Below are 16,359 nucleotides of genomic sequence, written 5' to 3' on the forward strand. Positions count from 1 at the left end.
AAAATACGGTAGTTTAATGAATTGCTTGAGCAAGAGTAGGTATTCAAATAAAATAGCTTTGTGGTCGGTAAGCGCGACCAAAAGTATTCCGTACATTAGGCGCACCGGGTTATAAAGCGCACTATCGAGTTTTGGGAAAATTAAAGAATTTTAAGTGCGTCTTATAGTCAGAAAAATACGGTAGTTTAATGAATTGCTTGAGCAAGAGTAGGTATTCAAATAAAATATCTTTGTGGTCGGTAAGCGCGACCAAAATTATTCTGTACATTAGGCGCACCGGGTTATAAAGCGCACTGTCCAGTTTTGAGAAAATGAAAGGATTTTAGGTGAGTCTTATAGTCGGAAAAATACGGTAGTTTAATGAATTGCTTGAGCAAGAGTAGGTATTCAAATAAAATAGCTTTGTGGTCGGTAAGCGCGACCAAAAGTATTCCGTACATTAGGCGCACCGGGTTATAAAGCGCACTGTCGAGTTTTGGGAAAATTAAAGAATTTTAAGTGCGTCTTATAGTCAGAAAAATACGGTAGTTTAATGAATTGCTTGAGCAAGAGTAGGTATTCAAATAAAATATCTTTGTGGTCGGTAAGCGCGACCAAAATTATTCTGTACATTAGGCGCACCGGGTTATAAAGCGCACTGTCCAGTTTTGAGAAAATGAAAGGATTTTAGGTGAGTCTTATAGTCGGAAAAATACGGTAGTTTAATGAATTGCTTGAGCAAGAGTAGGTATTGAAATAAAATAGCTTTGTGGTCGGTAAGCGCGACCAAAAGTATTCCGTACATTAGGCGCACCGGGTTATAAAGCGCACTGTCCAGTTTTGAGAACATTAAAGGATTTTACGTGCGTCTTATAGTCCAAAAAATACGGTAGTTTAATCAATTCCTTGAGCAAGAGTAGGTATTCAAATAAAATAGCTTCATGGTCGGTAAGCACGACCAAAAGTATTCCGTACATTAGGCGCACCGGGTTATAAAGCGCACTGTAGAGTTTTGAGAAAATTAAAGGATTTAAAGTGCGTCTTATAGTCCAAAAAACATGGCAAGTGGACTTACTTTCTTGCTGCTGTGAGGTCGGAGGCAGTAAACGTGTTGAAAGGTAACAACAGGGGGACCAAAAGTGTGCAGGAAAGACAAAGTAAAAGAAAATGTTTACCCCTTGCATTGGTACGAGTGTGCATGGGAGAGCGACTGCAACCCAAGTGCTTGAAATAACAGCGATGCAAACCAATGACATGCATGATAATAACGCTGCAGAACTTCCCTCCTTTGGTGGGCACACATGCTTCTACTATATGGACGCCTCAGGGAAGAAAGCCCACCCTCCCAAACAAGAGACGGACAGAAACACACACCCAAGCTTCTGCTAGGGATGAATCCCATCCAATGGAAGTGTAGAGCTGATCAGGTTGGGTCTGATCAGTTATTTGACACCGAGTAAGTGTCGGTGTACCTTTGGTGTCGGTGTATCCCTTCTTTGAGGTGGTGGTACTCACATGCTGCCACTGCTCCTTGATGAGAGGTCGGTATCGCAGGAAGTATTTCAGAGGGAAGTTGTCGATGTCCGGCCAGGTGGCAGGACTTTGCCAGGAGACCTCCAACCTTCGAGCGTTGAAACGAATCGGGGTGGCCGTCACTCGCTCGGGGGGATCCGGTTTGACTGGAAGCAGAGACGGAAAATAACAAATCTAAATAATAAAGTCAATATTAACAATATTGGTATCGTTTTCGAGCAGATACGTCACGTCAACGTCATCTGACAGCCTTTGAGAAAGAGATCAATGATGGCAACCAATGAGGCTTAGAAACCTTTAAGAAGGCGGAAGATGACCAATGGAGGTGAAACAAAGCGAGTCCCTGTCGAAGTGTCCCTCGGACACCTCGGCCTCCTTGGACATATCCTCGCTCATCCATGCGGACTGGACACTGGCCGAGAGTCTGCGGGCTATAGAGCGTTTTCTATTCGGGCTCCGGTACTCTGGAATGCCCTCCCGGTAACAGTTAGTTAACTGCTGACTTGTCTCCACTCGGGATGGTCTCCTGCTGGCTCCACTATGGACTGGACTCTCACTGTTATGTTAGATCCACTATGGACTGGACTCTCACACTATTATGTTAGATCCACTATGGACTGGACTCTCACTATTATGTTAGATCCACTATGGACTGGACTCTCACTATTATGTTAGATCCACTATGGACTGGACTCTCACTATTATGTTAGATCCACTATGGACTGGACTCTCACTATTATGTTAGATCCACTATGGACTGGACTCTCACTATTATGTTAAATCCACTATGGGCTGGACTCTCACTATTATGTTAGATCCACTATGGACTGGACTCTCACTATTATGTTAGATCCACTATGGATTGGACTCTCACTATTATGTTAGATCCACTATGGACTGGACTCTCACTATTATGTTAGATCCACTATGGACTGGACTCTCACACTATTATGTTAGATCCACTATGTACTGGACTCTCATACTATTATGTTAGATCCACTATGGACTGGACTATCACTATGGACTGGACTCTCACTATTATGTTAGATCCACTATAGACTGGACGCTCACACTATTATGTTAGATCCACTATGGACTGGACTCTCACACTATTATGTTAGATCCACTATGGACTGGACTCTCACTATTATGTTAGATCCACTATGGACTGGACTCTCACTATTATGTTGGATCCACTATGGACTGGACTCTCACTATTATGTTAGATCCACTATGGACTGGACTCTCACACTATTATGTTAGATCCACTATGGACTGGACTCTCACTATTATGTTAGATCCACTATGGACTGGACTCTCACTATTATGTTAGATCCACTATGGACTGGACTCTCACACTATTATGTTAGATCCACTATGGACTGGACTCTCACTATTATGTTAGATCCACTATGGACTTGACTCTCACTATTATGTTAGATCCACTATAGACTGGACTCTCACACTATTATGTTAGATCCACTATGGACTGGACTCTCACTATTATGTTAGATCCACTATGGACTGGACTCTCACTATTATGTTAGATCCACTATGGACTGGACTCTCACTATTATGTTAGATCCACTATGGACTGGACTCTCACTATTATGTTAGATCCACTATGGACTGGACTCTCACTATTATGTTAAATCCACTATGGGATGGACTCTCACTATTATGTTAGATCCACTATGGACTGGACTCTCACTATTATGTTAGATCCACTATGGACTGGACTCTCACTATTATGTTAGATCCACTATGGACCGGACTCTCACACTATTATGTTAGATCCACTATGTACTGGACTCTCATACTATTATGTTAGATCCACTATGGACTGGACTCTCACTATGGACTGGACTCTCACTATTATGTTAGATCCACTATAGACTGGACTCTCACACTATTATGTTAGATCCACTATGGACTGGACTCTCACACTATTATGTTAGATCCACTATGGACTGGACTCTCACTATTATGTTAGATCCACTATGGACTGGACTCTCACTATTATGTTGGATCCACTATGGACTGGACTCTCACTATTATGTTAGATCCACTATGGACTGGACTCTCACATTATTATGTTAGATCCACTATGGACTGGACTCTCACTATTATGTTAGATCCACTATGGACTGGACTCTCACTATTATGTTAGATCCACTATGGACTGGACTCTCACTATTATGTTAGATCCACTATGGACTGGACTCTCACTATTATGTTAGATCCACTATGGACTGGACTCTCACTATTATGTTAGATCCACTATGGACTGGACTCTCACTATTATGTTAAATCCACTATGGGATGGACTCTCACTATTATGTTAGATCCACTATGGACTGGACTCTCACTATTATGTTAGATCCACTATGGACTGGACTCTCACTATTATGTTAGATCCACTATGGACCGGACTCTCACACTATTATGTTAGATCCACTATGTACTGGACTCTCATACTATTATGTTAGATCCACTATGGACTGGACTCTCACTATGGACTGGACTCTCACTATTATGTTAGATCCACTATAGACTGGACTCTCACACTATTATGTTAGATCCACTATGGACTGGACTCTCACACTATTATGTTAGATCCACTATGGACTGGACTCTCACTATTATGTTAGATCCACTATGGACTGGACTCTCACTATTATGTTGGATCCACTATGGACTGGACTCTCACTATTATGTTAGATCCACTATGGACTGGACTCTCACATTATTATGTTAGATCCACTATGGACTGGACTGTCACACTATCATGTTAGATCCACTATGGACTGGACTCTCACTATTATGTTAGATCCACTATGGACTGGACTCTCACTATTATGTTAGATCCACTATGGACTGGACTCTCACACTATCATGTTAGATCCACTATAGACTGGACTCTCACACTATTATGTTAGATCCACTATGGACTGGACTCTCACACTATTATGTTAGATCCACTATGGACTGGACTCTCACTATTATGTTGGATCCACTATGGACTGGACTCTCACTATTATGTTGGATCCACTATGGACTGGACTCTCACACTATTATGTTAGATCCACTATGGACTGGACTCTCACACTATCATGTTAGATCCACTACGGACTGTACTCTCACAATATTATGCTAGATCCACTCGACGTCCATTGCACCTGTCGCCCGGGGGGGAGGGCGGGGGTCCTCTCCAAGGTTTCTCATTGTCCCTGATGTGGGATCTGAGCCGAGGATGTCGTTGTGGCTTGTACAGCCCTTTGAGACACTCGTGATTTAGGGCTATATAAGTAAACATTGATTGATTGATTGAGAGTCATTGGGCGGCCGAGGGTTGCTTTGTTGGGTCTGCTCCTGTCTCCCACAGTATATATGTTTGTTTGTTGTGGTTGTTTTACTTTTGTGGCGGTGTATAGAAGTGGCCGGTTGCATCAGCTCTGCTCTTTTTAATGTCTCTAATGTCCTTTGTGTTCTTTGATGTTTCCCACATACTTATGTGTGCTATGGCTATGAGTTTTTTTCTCCTTGGCCTCAGTCTGGGCCCCCTCTGCAGGGGCCCAGGCTTAGACTGAACATTTGTAAACAGCGTTTAGCGGTTTCTCACCTTTTTTTAAAAGGGGCGCGATCCTGTTCTGTCTTCCTGTAATGTTTGTCTGCTCTGAATGGGATCTTAATTTCCCTTCTGGGATTATTAAAGTATTTCTCATTCTGAAAAATTAGGCAGGAATTCCACATTTATGAATATATTCTTGAGTGAATTCCATTCAGTGCCTCCCACAAGATATTGAATAACCTTTTTCTTTGTCGCATCACCCCCATTACGGAGCACACTCGCCGGCCTTTGTATCCACGTCAGGCCTCTTCTGTAGCAGGAAATGGATAGTTGCATTTACAACCTCGGTGCTTGATCAAAGATAGCGTGGGTATAGAAGACCACATGACACCCACATGTAAAACATCCCGCACGCACACCTTCTATTCAGACAAACCAGACGGAACATGACAAAGAGATGGATTCGATCAGAGACGGATAAAAGCAGAAAGGCATCACGGGACGGTTAATCTCATTGTGACCTTCCATAAGTGCAAGTAGATGAGGACAAATATGTCAAAGCTCTTTGTCCTGGTAAGATTCATGCTGCAGTTCATAAAAGAAATGCCGTTCAGCAAGCAAAGCAGGGAGGGATGTGTTTCTATGGATGTGTCCAATGACCATTCATCTGGCCTGAAACCTTGTCCATAAGCCAGCTATTGCATTAGTAATAAGCAGGAGGGGAATGGGGGAACGGTGATAACCTGGAGCCCGGCCAAGCGGAGCGAGCAAACTACACACGGATTTATCACAGCGAGCAGCGGCGGGCGAGCAAAGCGTAATGAAGCGATCGCCAACCCAAGAAAAAACATTATCTCACAATGTAAACGAAGCACTTGTCGTCATTTCTTTTAATCACTAGCACAACAAAGATTGCAAGATCCTTCAGCTACTTGAACAAGGATTAGACAGTCGTGGTCAAACGTTGACATACTCTTGTGAAGATCATCATGTCAGTGCGGGAATACACCAACACATCACACCTAGGGATGTGCGTATCGATCCTGTGGTATCGATATATCACTATGGACTGGACTCTCATATTATTATGTTAGATCCACTATGGACTGGACTCTCACTATGGACTGGACTCTCACTATTATGTTAGATCCACTATAGACTGGACTCTCACACTATTATGTTAGATCCACTATAGACTGGACTCTCACACTATTATTTAGATCCACCATGGACTGGACTCTCACACTATTATGTTAGATCCACTATGGACTGGACTCTCACACTATTATGTTAGATCCACTATGGACTGGACTCTCACTATTATGTTAGATCCACTATGGACTGGACTCTCACCATTATGTTAGATCCACTATGGACTGGACTTTCACTATTATGTTAGATCCACTAGGACTGGACTCTCACTATTATGTTAGATACAATATGGACTGGACTCTCACTATTATGTTAGATCCACTATGGACTGGACTCTCACTATTATGTTATATCCACTATGGACTGGACTTTCACTATTATGTTAGATCCACTATGGACTGGACTCTCACTATTATGTTAGATACACTATGGACTGGACTCTCACTATTATGTTAGATCCACTATGGACTGGACTCTCATAATATTATGTTAGATCCACTATGGACTGGACATTCACTATTATGTTAGATCCACTATGGACTGGACTCTCACTATTATGTTAGATACACTATGGACTGGACTCTCACTATTATGTTAGATCCACTATGGACTGGACTCTCACTATGAACTGGACTCTCACTATTATGTTAGATCCACTATGGACTGGACTCTCACTATTATGTTAGATACACTATGGACTGGACTCTCACACTATTATGTTAGATCCACTATGGACTGGAGTCTCATAATATTATGTTAGATCCACTATGGATTGGACTCTCACTATGAACTGGACTCTCACTATTATGTTAGATCCACTATAGACTGGACTCTCACACTATTGTTAGATCCACTATGGACTGGACTCTCACACTATTATGTTAGTTCCACTATGGACTGGACTCTCACTATTATGTTGGATCCACTATGGACTGGACTCTCACTATTATGTTAGATCCACTATGGACTGGACTCTTACTATTATGTTAGATCCACTATGGGCTGGACTCTCACTATTATGTTAGATCCACTATGGGCTGGACTCTCACTATTATGTTAGATCCACTATGGACTGGACTCTCACACTATTATGTTAGATCCACTATGGACTGGACTCTCACACTATTATGTTAGATCCACTATGGACTGGACTCTCACTATTATGTTAGATCCACTATGGACTGGACTCTCACCATTATGTTAGATCCACTATGGACTGGACTTTCACTATTATGTTAGATCCACTATGGACTGGACTCTCACTATTATGTTAGATACAATATGGACTGGACTCTCACTATTATGTTAGATCCACTATGGACTGGACTCTCACTATTATGTTATATCCACTATGGACTGGACTTTCACTATTATGTTAGATCCACTATGGACTGGACTCTCACTATTATGTTAGATCCACTATGGACTGGACTCTCACTATTATGTTAGATCCACTATGGACTGGACTCTCATAATATTATGTTAGATCCACTATGGACTGGACATTCACTATTATGTTAGATCCACTATGGACTGGACTCTCACTATTATGTTAGATACACTATGGACTGGACTCTCACTATTATGTTAGATCCACTATGGACTGGACTCTCACTATGAACTGGACTCTCACTATTATGTTAGATCCACTATGGACTGGACTCTCACACTATTATGTTAGATCCACTATGGACTGGAGTCTCATAATATTATGTTAGATCCACTATGGATTGGACTCTCACTATGAACTGGACTCTCACTATTATGTTAGATCCACTATAGACTGGACTCTCACACTATTATGTTAGATCCACTATGGACTGGACTCTCACACTATTATGTTAGTTCCACTATGGACTGGACTCTCACTATTATGTTGGATCCACTATGGACTGGACTCTCACTATTATGTTAGATCCACTATGGACTGGACTCTTACTATTATGTTAGATCCACTATGGGCTGGACTCTCACTATTATGTTAGATCCACTATGGGCTGGACTCTCACTATTATGTTAGATCCACTATGGACTGGACTCTCACTATTATGTTGGATCCACTATGGACTGGACTCTCACTATTATGTTAGATCCACTATGGGCTGGACTCTCACTATTATGTTAGATCCACTATGGACTGGACTCTCACTATGAACTGGACTCTCACTATTATGTTAGATCCACTATAGACTGGACTCTCACATTATTATGTTAGATCCACTATGGACTGGACTCTCACACTATTATGTTAGATCCACTATGGACTGGACTCTCACTATTATGTTAGATCCACTATGGACTGGACTCTCACTATTATGTTAGATCCACTATGGACTGGACTCTCACACTATTATGTTAGATCCACTATGGACTGGACTCTCACACTATTATGTTAGATCCACTATGGACAGGACTCTCACACTATTATGTTAGATCCACTATGGACTGGACTCTCACTATTATGTTAGATCCACTATGGACTGGACTCTCACTATTATGTTAGATCCACTATGGACTGGACTCTCACTATTATGTTAGATCCACTATGGACTGGACTCTCACTATTATGTTAGATCCACTATGGACTGGACTCTCACTATTATGTTAGATCCACTATGGACTGGACTCTCACTATTATGTTAGATCCACTATGGACTGGACTCTCACACTATTATGTTAGATCCACTATGGACTGGACTCTCACTATTATGTTAGATCCACTATGGGCTGGACTCTCACTATTATGTTAGATCCACTATGATACTCACACGCTACTCATTTGGCATAACTTTTCTGAAAAAAGTATCGCTATAAAGCAAAAAATGGCGTGTGGGGGTGCAAGCATGACTTTCAGATGTTTTTGATGACTTCCTAATGTGCTGGGAGAGCCCTGTACCTGGCAGAGTATAGAGCTGGCCCAGTCACGTGACAGGAGACAGCCAATGAGCGTCGTCAACGTGCAACACCCGCACAGCCAGCCGACTGTAGCGATGCAGCCAGGCGTATCCAGTGTTGTCCAATTGTTGACTAAAAACAGGCATTGCTTATTTATTTTTTAGTAATGTTTACTGAATATTTTTGTTTAAATGATTATCCTAAATTCAAATAATTTCCACACAGGGGAATTTACTGTTAGTTGAAAATTGCTTGAGTATTTAAAACAAGATAAGAAAGATACAATTTGGAGATTCTTCATCTTTGCATTACAGTTTTATTTTTTTCCAAGAAAATCTTGAATATATGATTGAATGTGATTTTGGTTTTAATCTGTAACAGGATTTCTTACATTTCATATTTCATTAATTGCTAATTATATCACAAACTTTAAAAAATAACTGCAGCTTCTTGTGATTCGGATTTGACAGTTAATTGGAAAGCCCTAATATCTAATTATTATTATACATAATAAAAATGTATTTTTCATATTTATGTTATTTATTTTAATTTTACTTTTATTATATATTGACCATAATAAATGTGGTATAAATGGTCTGTATTTGTCTTGTGATTTGTCTTAAATAATAACAATAGTAATAATATTTTTGACTGACAAAAATTGCCAATAAGAAATTAATGGTATCGGTATCGATAAAAATGCAAGAAAAAGTATTGGTATCGTATCGAATCCTAAAAGTGTGGTATCGCCCATCCCTAATCACACCAGTTCTCAAATCCCTTCACTGGCTTCCTGTTCCGCTCAGGATTGAATACAAAGTCTCCCTACTAACCCACCAGTGCCTCCATGGTAATGTCCCCCTTTATTTGTTATGAATATGCACTAAATTAATTCTGCTTGCAATTTCGTTGTGCAAATGTACAATGACAATAAAGATATATTCTATTCTTTTCTATTCTACCTCAAAGAACTGCTCACCACCAAATCCTCCACACGACACCTCCGCTACGGTCAGACTAACCTCCTCCAACCTCCGAGGACGAAGCTACGAACAATGGGAGACCGGGCTTTCTGCTCCGCCGCTCCCAGTCTGTGGAACACTCTCCCTGACCACCTGAGGGCACCACAGACTGTGGATGCTTTTAAAAAAAGGCTTAAAAATCCTTCTTTTTAAAAAAGCCTTTTTTTTTTTTAGATATATGCATGCTAGTTCTACTTTTTATTTTTATTTATTTTTATTATCTTTTTATTTATTTATTTATTTTTATTATTATTATTTTTTAATACACTGTAACCCTTTGAGGTTGTTTGCTCAATGTAAAGTGCTTTTTACAAATAAAATATATTATTATTATTAGGGATGTCGATATTATCGGCCGATAAATGCGTTAAAATGTAATATCGGAAATTATCGGTATCGGTTTTTTTTATTATTGGTATCGTTTTTTTTTGTTTTTTTTAATCAAATCAACATAAAAAACCCAAGATACACTTACAATTAATGCACCAACCCAAAAAACCTCCCTCCTCTTTCACACAAAAGGGTTGTTTCTTTCTGTTATTAATATTCTGCTTCCTACATTATATATCAATATATATCAATACAGTCTGCAAGGGATACAGTCCGTAAGCACACATGATTGTGCGTGCTGCTGCTCCATTAATAGTACTAACCTTTAACAGTTAATGTTACTCATTTTCATTCATTACTAGTTTCTATGTAACTGTTTTTATATTGTTTTACTTTCTTTTTTATTCAAGAAAATGTTTTTAATTTATTTATCTTATTTTATAATTTTTTTTAAAAAAGTACCTTATCTTCACCATACCTGGTTGTCCAAATTAGACATAATAATGTGTTAATTCCACGACTGTATATATATCGGTTGATATCGGTATCTGTAATTAAAGAGTTAGACAATATCGGAATATCGGATATCGGCAAAAAGCCATTATCGGACTTCCCTAATTATTATTATTATTATTATGGCTGTCTTGAGTTTACAACTCTTATTTTTTTGTGATGTAGTGATTGGAGCACATACTTGTTGGTCACAAAAAAAACATTCATTAAGTTTGCTTCTATTATGAATTTATTATGGGTCTACTGAAAATGTGAGCTTGAGTTTTTGCCCACAAAACTGGTGCAGTTCAGCTAAATGTGTTGCTTTTCTGACATGGACTTGTTTCTTCAGCATTGTCCACACGTTTAAGTCAGGACTTTGGGAAGGCCATTCTAAAACCTTCATTCTAGCCTGATTTAGCCATTCCTTTACCACTTTTGAGGTGCGTTTGGGGTCATTTTCCCGTTGGAACACCCAACTGCGCCCAAGACCCAACCTCCGGGCTGGTGATTTTAGCTTGTCCTGAAGAATTTGGAGGTAATCCTCCTTTTTCATTGTCCCATTTACTCTCTGCAAAGCACCAGTTCCATTGGCAGCAAAACAGGCCCAGAGCATAATACTACCACCACCATGCTTCACGGTAGGCATGATGTTCCTCCAACCTTTTCTCCTCCAAATATATTGCTGGGTATTGTGGCCACACAGCTCCATTTTGGTTCCATCTGACCACACATGGACAAAGATAAGACCTTCTGGAGGAAAGTTCTGTGGTCAGGCTTTTAATCCCAGGAACACCAGCAGATGTGCTCACATTTTCAGTACACACCATAATAAATTCATAAAAGACAGTACCAACCATTTCACACACACACCATCAAACCGAGAGGTGTGTATTCCATGTTTATGCTACTGAGTGGTGATTACTTTGGCTGAGTGTACCCACAGAGCACTTGAACAAAACATCATCCTGTCATCAAGTATCTCAAAAAAAAACAATTATCACTGATAAGCCTGACAGAAATGAGTCATTTTAGCCTGCAGGAACTGCGGCCATAGCTGCCAGTTTGCTGTGCCATTCTTTGCCAAAGATAAATAGCCTCAGTCTGTTCATTCACACGCTTGGTGCGGAGAGAATGTAGAGCATGGCTGTGGTGGCTTTGTGCGACCAGGATGCTGAAGTTAAAAACAAAACTCACCACAAAATGCATTAAAAATATCAATATAAATTAGAGATGTCCGATAATATCGGCCTGCCGATATTATCGGCCGATATATGCGTTAAAATATAATATCGGAAATTATCGGGTAAAACCGAATCCATCCTGTTTGGGTCCCACATCAAACTTAAGAGAGTCAATGACTTCAACATAAAAGTAGGTGACAGTGTCATCACCAGGAAAGATGAGGTCACCTACCTAGGTTCCATTCTAGAGGCTAACCTTTCCTGTGACAAAATGGCAACCAAGGTAATCAAAAAGGTTAACCAACGAACGAGATTTCTCTACAGAATTTCCTCTCTGGTCAACAAAAGCACCTTGAGAATTCTGGCGGGAACTCTCGTTCAACCCTTTTTCCATTACGCATGCACCTCCTGGTACCCTAGCACCTCCAAAACCCTCAAATCTAAACTCCAAACATCTCAGAACAAGCTAGTCAGGTTACTTCTAGACCTCCACCCCAGATCACACCTCACTCCTACCCACTTCTCTAAAGTGGGCTGGCTCAAGGTGGAGGACAGAGTTAAACAACTTGCACTGAGCCTAGTCTATAAAATCCGCTACACCTCCCTGATACCGAAGTACATGTCAAACTACTTCCTTAATGTAAATGACCGCCATAACCACAACACCAGGGGGTGCTCCACTAACCACGTTAAACCCAGATTCCGAACTAACAAAGGTCTGAACTCATTGTCTTTCTATGCCACATCAATGTGGAATGCGCTCCCAACAGGTATAAAAGAAAGGGCATCTCTATCCTCCTTCAAAACCGCAATAAAAGTTCACCTCCAGGCAGTTACAACCCTAAACTAACACCCTCTCCGGATTGCTAATAATCAAATGTAAACAATCAAATGCAGATACTTTTTCTTTTTCTTATGCCTTCTGATCTCTCTCTCTCTCTCTCTCTCTCTCTCTCTCTCTCTCTCTCTCTCTCTCTCTCTATGTCCACTACTTGATGTCCATACCCCCCCCATCACCCCCCCCCCCCTCCACACCCCTGATTGTAAATAATGTAAATAATTCAATGTGATTATCTTGTGTGATGACTGTATTCTGATGATAGTATATATGATAGTATATATCTGTATCATGAATCAATTTAAGTGGACCCCGACTTAAACAAGTTGAAAAACTTATTGGGGTGTTACCATTTAGTGGTCAATTGTACGGAATATGTACTTCACTGTGCAACATACTAATAAAAGTCTCAATCAATCAATCGGTATCGTTTTTTTTATTATTTTATTTTATTATTAACATAACAATGTGACCTCGGACTATGTCAAGGTAACGTGCGGAGTTCCCCAGGGTTCGATTCTTGGCCCTGCACTCTTTAGTATTTACATGCTGCCGCTAGGTGACATCATACGCAAATACGGTGTTAGCTTTCACTGTTATGCTGATGACACCCAACTCTACATGCCCCTAAAGCTGACCAACACGCCGGACTGTAGTCAGCTGGAGGCGTGTCTTAATGAAATTAAACAATGGATGTCCGCTAACTTTTTGCAACTCAACGCTAAGAAAACGGAAATGCTGATTATTGGTCCTGCTCGACACCGACATCTATTTAAAAATACCACTGTAGGGTAAACTGGGTATAACACATGGCACACTGAAAAAGCTTAACCTATTGTTACTATAACAATCTACAAGGTTAATGTAGGTTGCTTCTCTTTCTTCCCCTCCATTTTTCTGCATTCTTTCGTATCTCAAGTTATCATTACGTATATGTATTGTTGCATTTGAACAATTGTATTGTTGATAATAAAGGTAAAGTACTGGTATTGTTTATTATCAATAGCACTATTTCTATTGGTATTCATATTGCTCCATTTTTAGTGTAATAATGCTCATTGTCATTTCTGTATTTTTTTTAAAATTTTCGCTAACTGCTTATTTGCTATTACTTTTACCATCATATTTGTACATGTCGTATTTGCTGATGTTGCTCTGTTGTTGTTGTTGTTGTTGTTGTGTTTGCTGTTGTTGTTTTTGTCTCTCTGTCTAATCCCCCTCTTGTCCCCACAATTCCCCCCTCTGTCTTCCTTTTTCTCTCTTTCTATCCCCTCCTGCTCCGGCCCGGCTGCACCAAATGATAATATAAATACATTTAATAAAGTCAAAATACAAGTAAGGCAACAAAAGAAGTATCCTACACTTCTCTTTTGTAAAGTCAATCTGAACAGCCGATACGGGCATCTACATCTGCTATATGATTTGCCCGAGAAGCTGGGCAGGACATTATAAAAAAAAAAATAAAAAAAAAATAAATAAAATAAATAAATAAATAAATAAAAATACCACCTTAACATTTGACAACCAAACAATTAAACAAGGAGACTCGGTAAAGAATCTGGGTATTATCTTCCACCCAACTCTCTCGTTTGAGTCACACATTAAGAATGTTACTAAAACGGCCTTCTTTCATCTCCGTAATATCGCTAAAATTCGTCCTATTTTGTCCACTAGCGATGCTGAGATCATTATTCATGCGCTCGTTACGTCTCGTCTCGATTACTGTAACGTATTATTTTCGGGTCTCCCTATGTCTAGCATTAAAAGATTACAGTTGGTACAAAATGCGGCTGCTAGACTTTTGACAAAAACCAGAAAGTTTGATCATATTACGCCTATACTGTATATACCTTTATATACATATATACACACCTATACTGGCTCACCTGCACGGGCTTCCTGTGCACTTAAGATGCGACTTTAAGGTTTTACTACTTACGTATAACATACTACACGGTTTAGCTCCTGCCTATCTCGACGATTGTATTGTACCATATGTCCCGGCAAGAAATCTGCGTTCAAAGAACTCCGGCTTATTAGTGATTCCCAGAGCCCAAAAAAAAGTCTGCGGGCTATAGAGCGTTTTCTATTCGGGCTCCATTACTATGGAATGCCCTCCCGGTAAAAGTTAGAGATGCTACCTCAGTAGAAGCATTTAAGTCTCATCTTAAAACTCATTTGTATACTCTAGCCTTTAAATAGACCCCCCTTTTTTAGACCAGTTGATCTGCCGTTTCTTTTCTTTTCTTTTCTACTCTGCTCCGGGGTGGACCGGATGGTTCCTGCTGGCCCCACCATGGACTGGACTTTCGCTGATGTGTTGGACTTTCACAATATTATGTCAGACCCACTCGACATCCATTACTTTCGGTCTCCCCTAGAGGGGGGGTTACCCACATATGCGGTCCTCTCCAAGGTTTCTCATAGTCATTCACATTGACGTCCCACTGGGGTGAGTTTTTCCTTGCCCGTATGTGGGCTCTGTACCGAGGATGTCGTTGTGGCTTGTACAGCCCTTTGAGACACTTGTGATTTAGGGCTATATAAATAAACATTGATTGATTGATTGATTATCGGTATCGTTTTTTTTGGTTTTTTTTTGTTTTTTTTTGTTTTTTTTTATTAAATCAACATAAAAAACACAAGATACACTTACAATTAGTGCACCAACCCAAAAAACCTCCCTCCCCCATTTACACTCATTCACACAAAAGGGTTGTTTCTTTCTGTTATTAATATTCTGCTTCCTACATTATATATCAATATATATCAATACAGTCTGCAAGGGATACAGTCCGTAAGCACACATGATTGTGCGTGCTGCTGCTCCACTAATAGTACTAACCTTTAACAGTTAATTTTACTCATTTTCATTCATTACTAGTTTCTATGTAACTGTTTTTATATTGTTGTACTTTCTTTTTTATTCAATAATTTTTTTTAAATTTATCTTATTTTACTAAATTTTCAAAAAAAGTACCTTATCTTCACCATACCTGGTTGTCCAAATTAGGCATAATAATGTGTTAATTCCACGACTGTATATATCGGTTGATATCGGTATCGGTTGATATCGGTATCGGTAATTAAAGAGTTGGACAATATCGGAATATCGGATATCGGCAAAAAGCCATTATCGGACATCCCTAATATAAATTAGTGGGTGTAACAACCACATGTCGTATTTAGTTGGATGTATTTTACTCTCTCATATTTATATTCTAATGGCAATGTAGCAAAATATAGACTCAATAAATAGTCTCAATTTATGAACGATAAAACAGATGTAATATCTTAGCCTGCAGTGCAGGTATTGTAGGTTAGTGCAAGTGTTTAAAGTCATGTTGCACATTGTATTACACT

General features: G+C 39.8%; 1 protein-coding gene across 1 annotated transcript in view; it reads right to left on the reverse strand.

Annotated features, from left to right (window-relative positions):
- Nucleotides 1-16,359, reverse strand: part of LOC133638627 (ciliary neurotrophic factor receptor subunit alpha-like) — a 672,972-nt gene that overhangs the window by 82,684 nt on the left and 573,929 nt on the right. Inside the window, exon 7 of the mRNA XM_062031418.1 lies at nt 1,495-1,658. Within this exon, the coding sequence (XP_061887402.1) occupies nt 1,495-1,658 (164 nt within the window). The remainder of the gene's footprint in view (nt 1-1,494; nt 1,659-16,359) is intronic.

Source organism: Entelurus aequoreus, linkage group LG21 (genome assembly GCF_033978785.1).
Source record: "Entelurus aequoreus isolate RoL-2023_Sb linkage group LG21, RoL_Eaeq_v1.1, whole genome shotgun sequence".
Lineage (NCBI taxonomy): Eukaryota > Metazoa > Chordata > Actinopteri > Syngnathiformes > Syngnathidae > Entelurus > Entelurus aequoreus.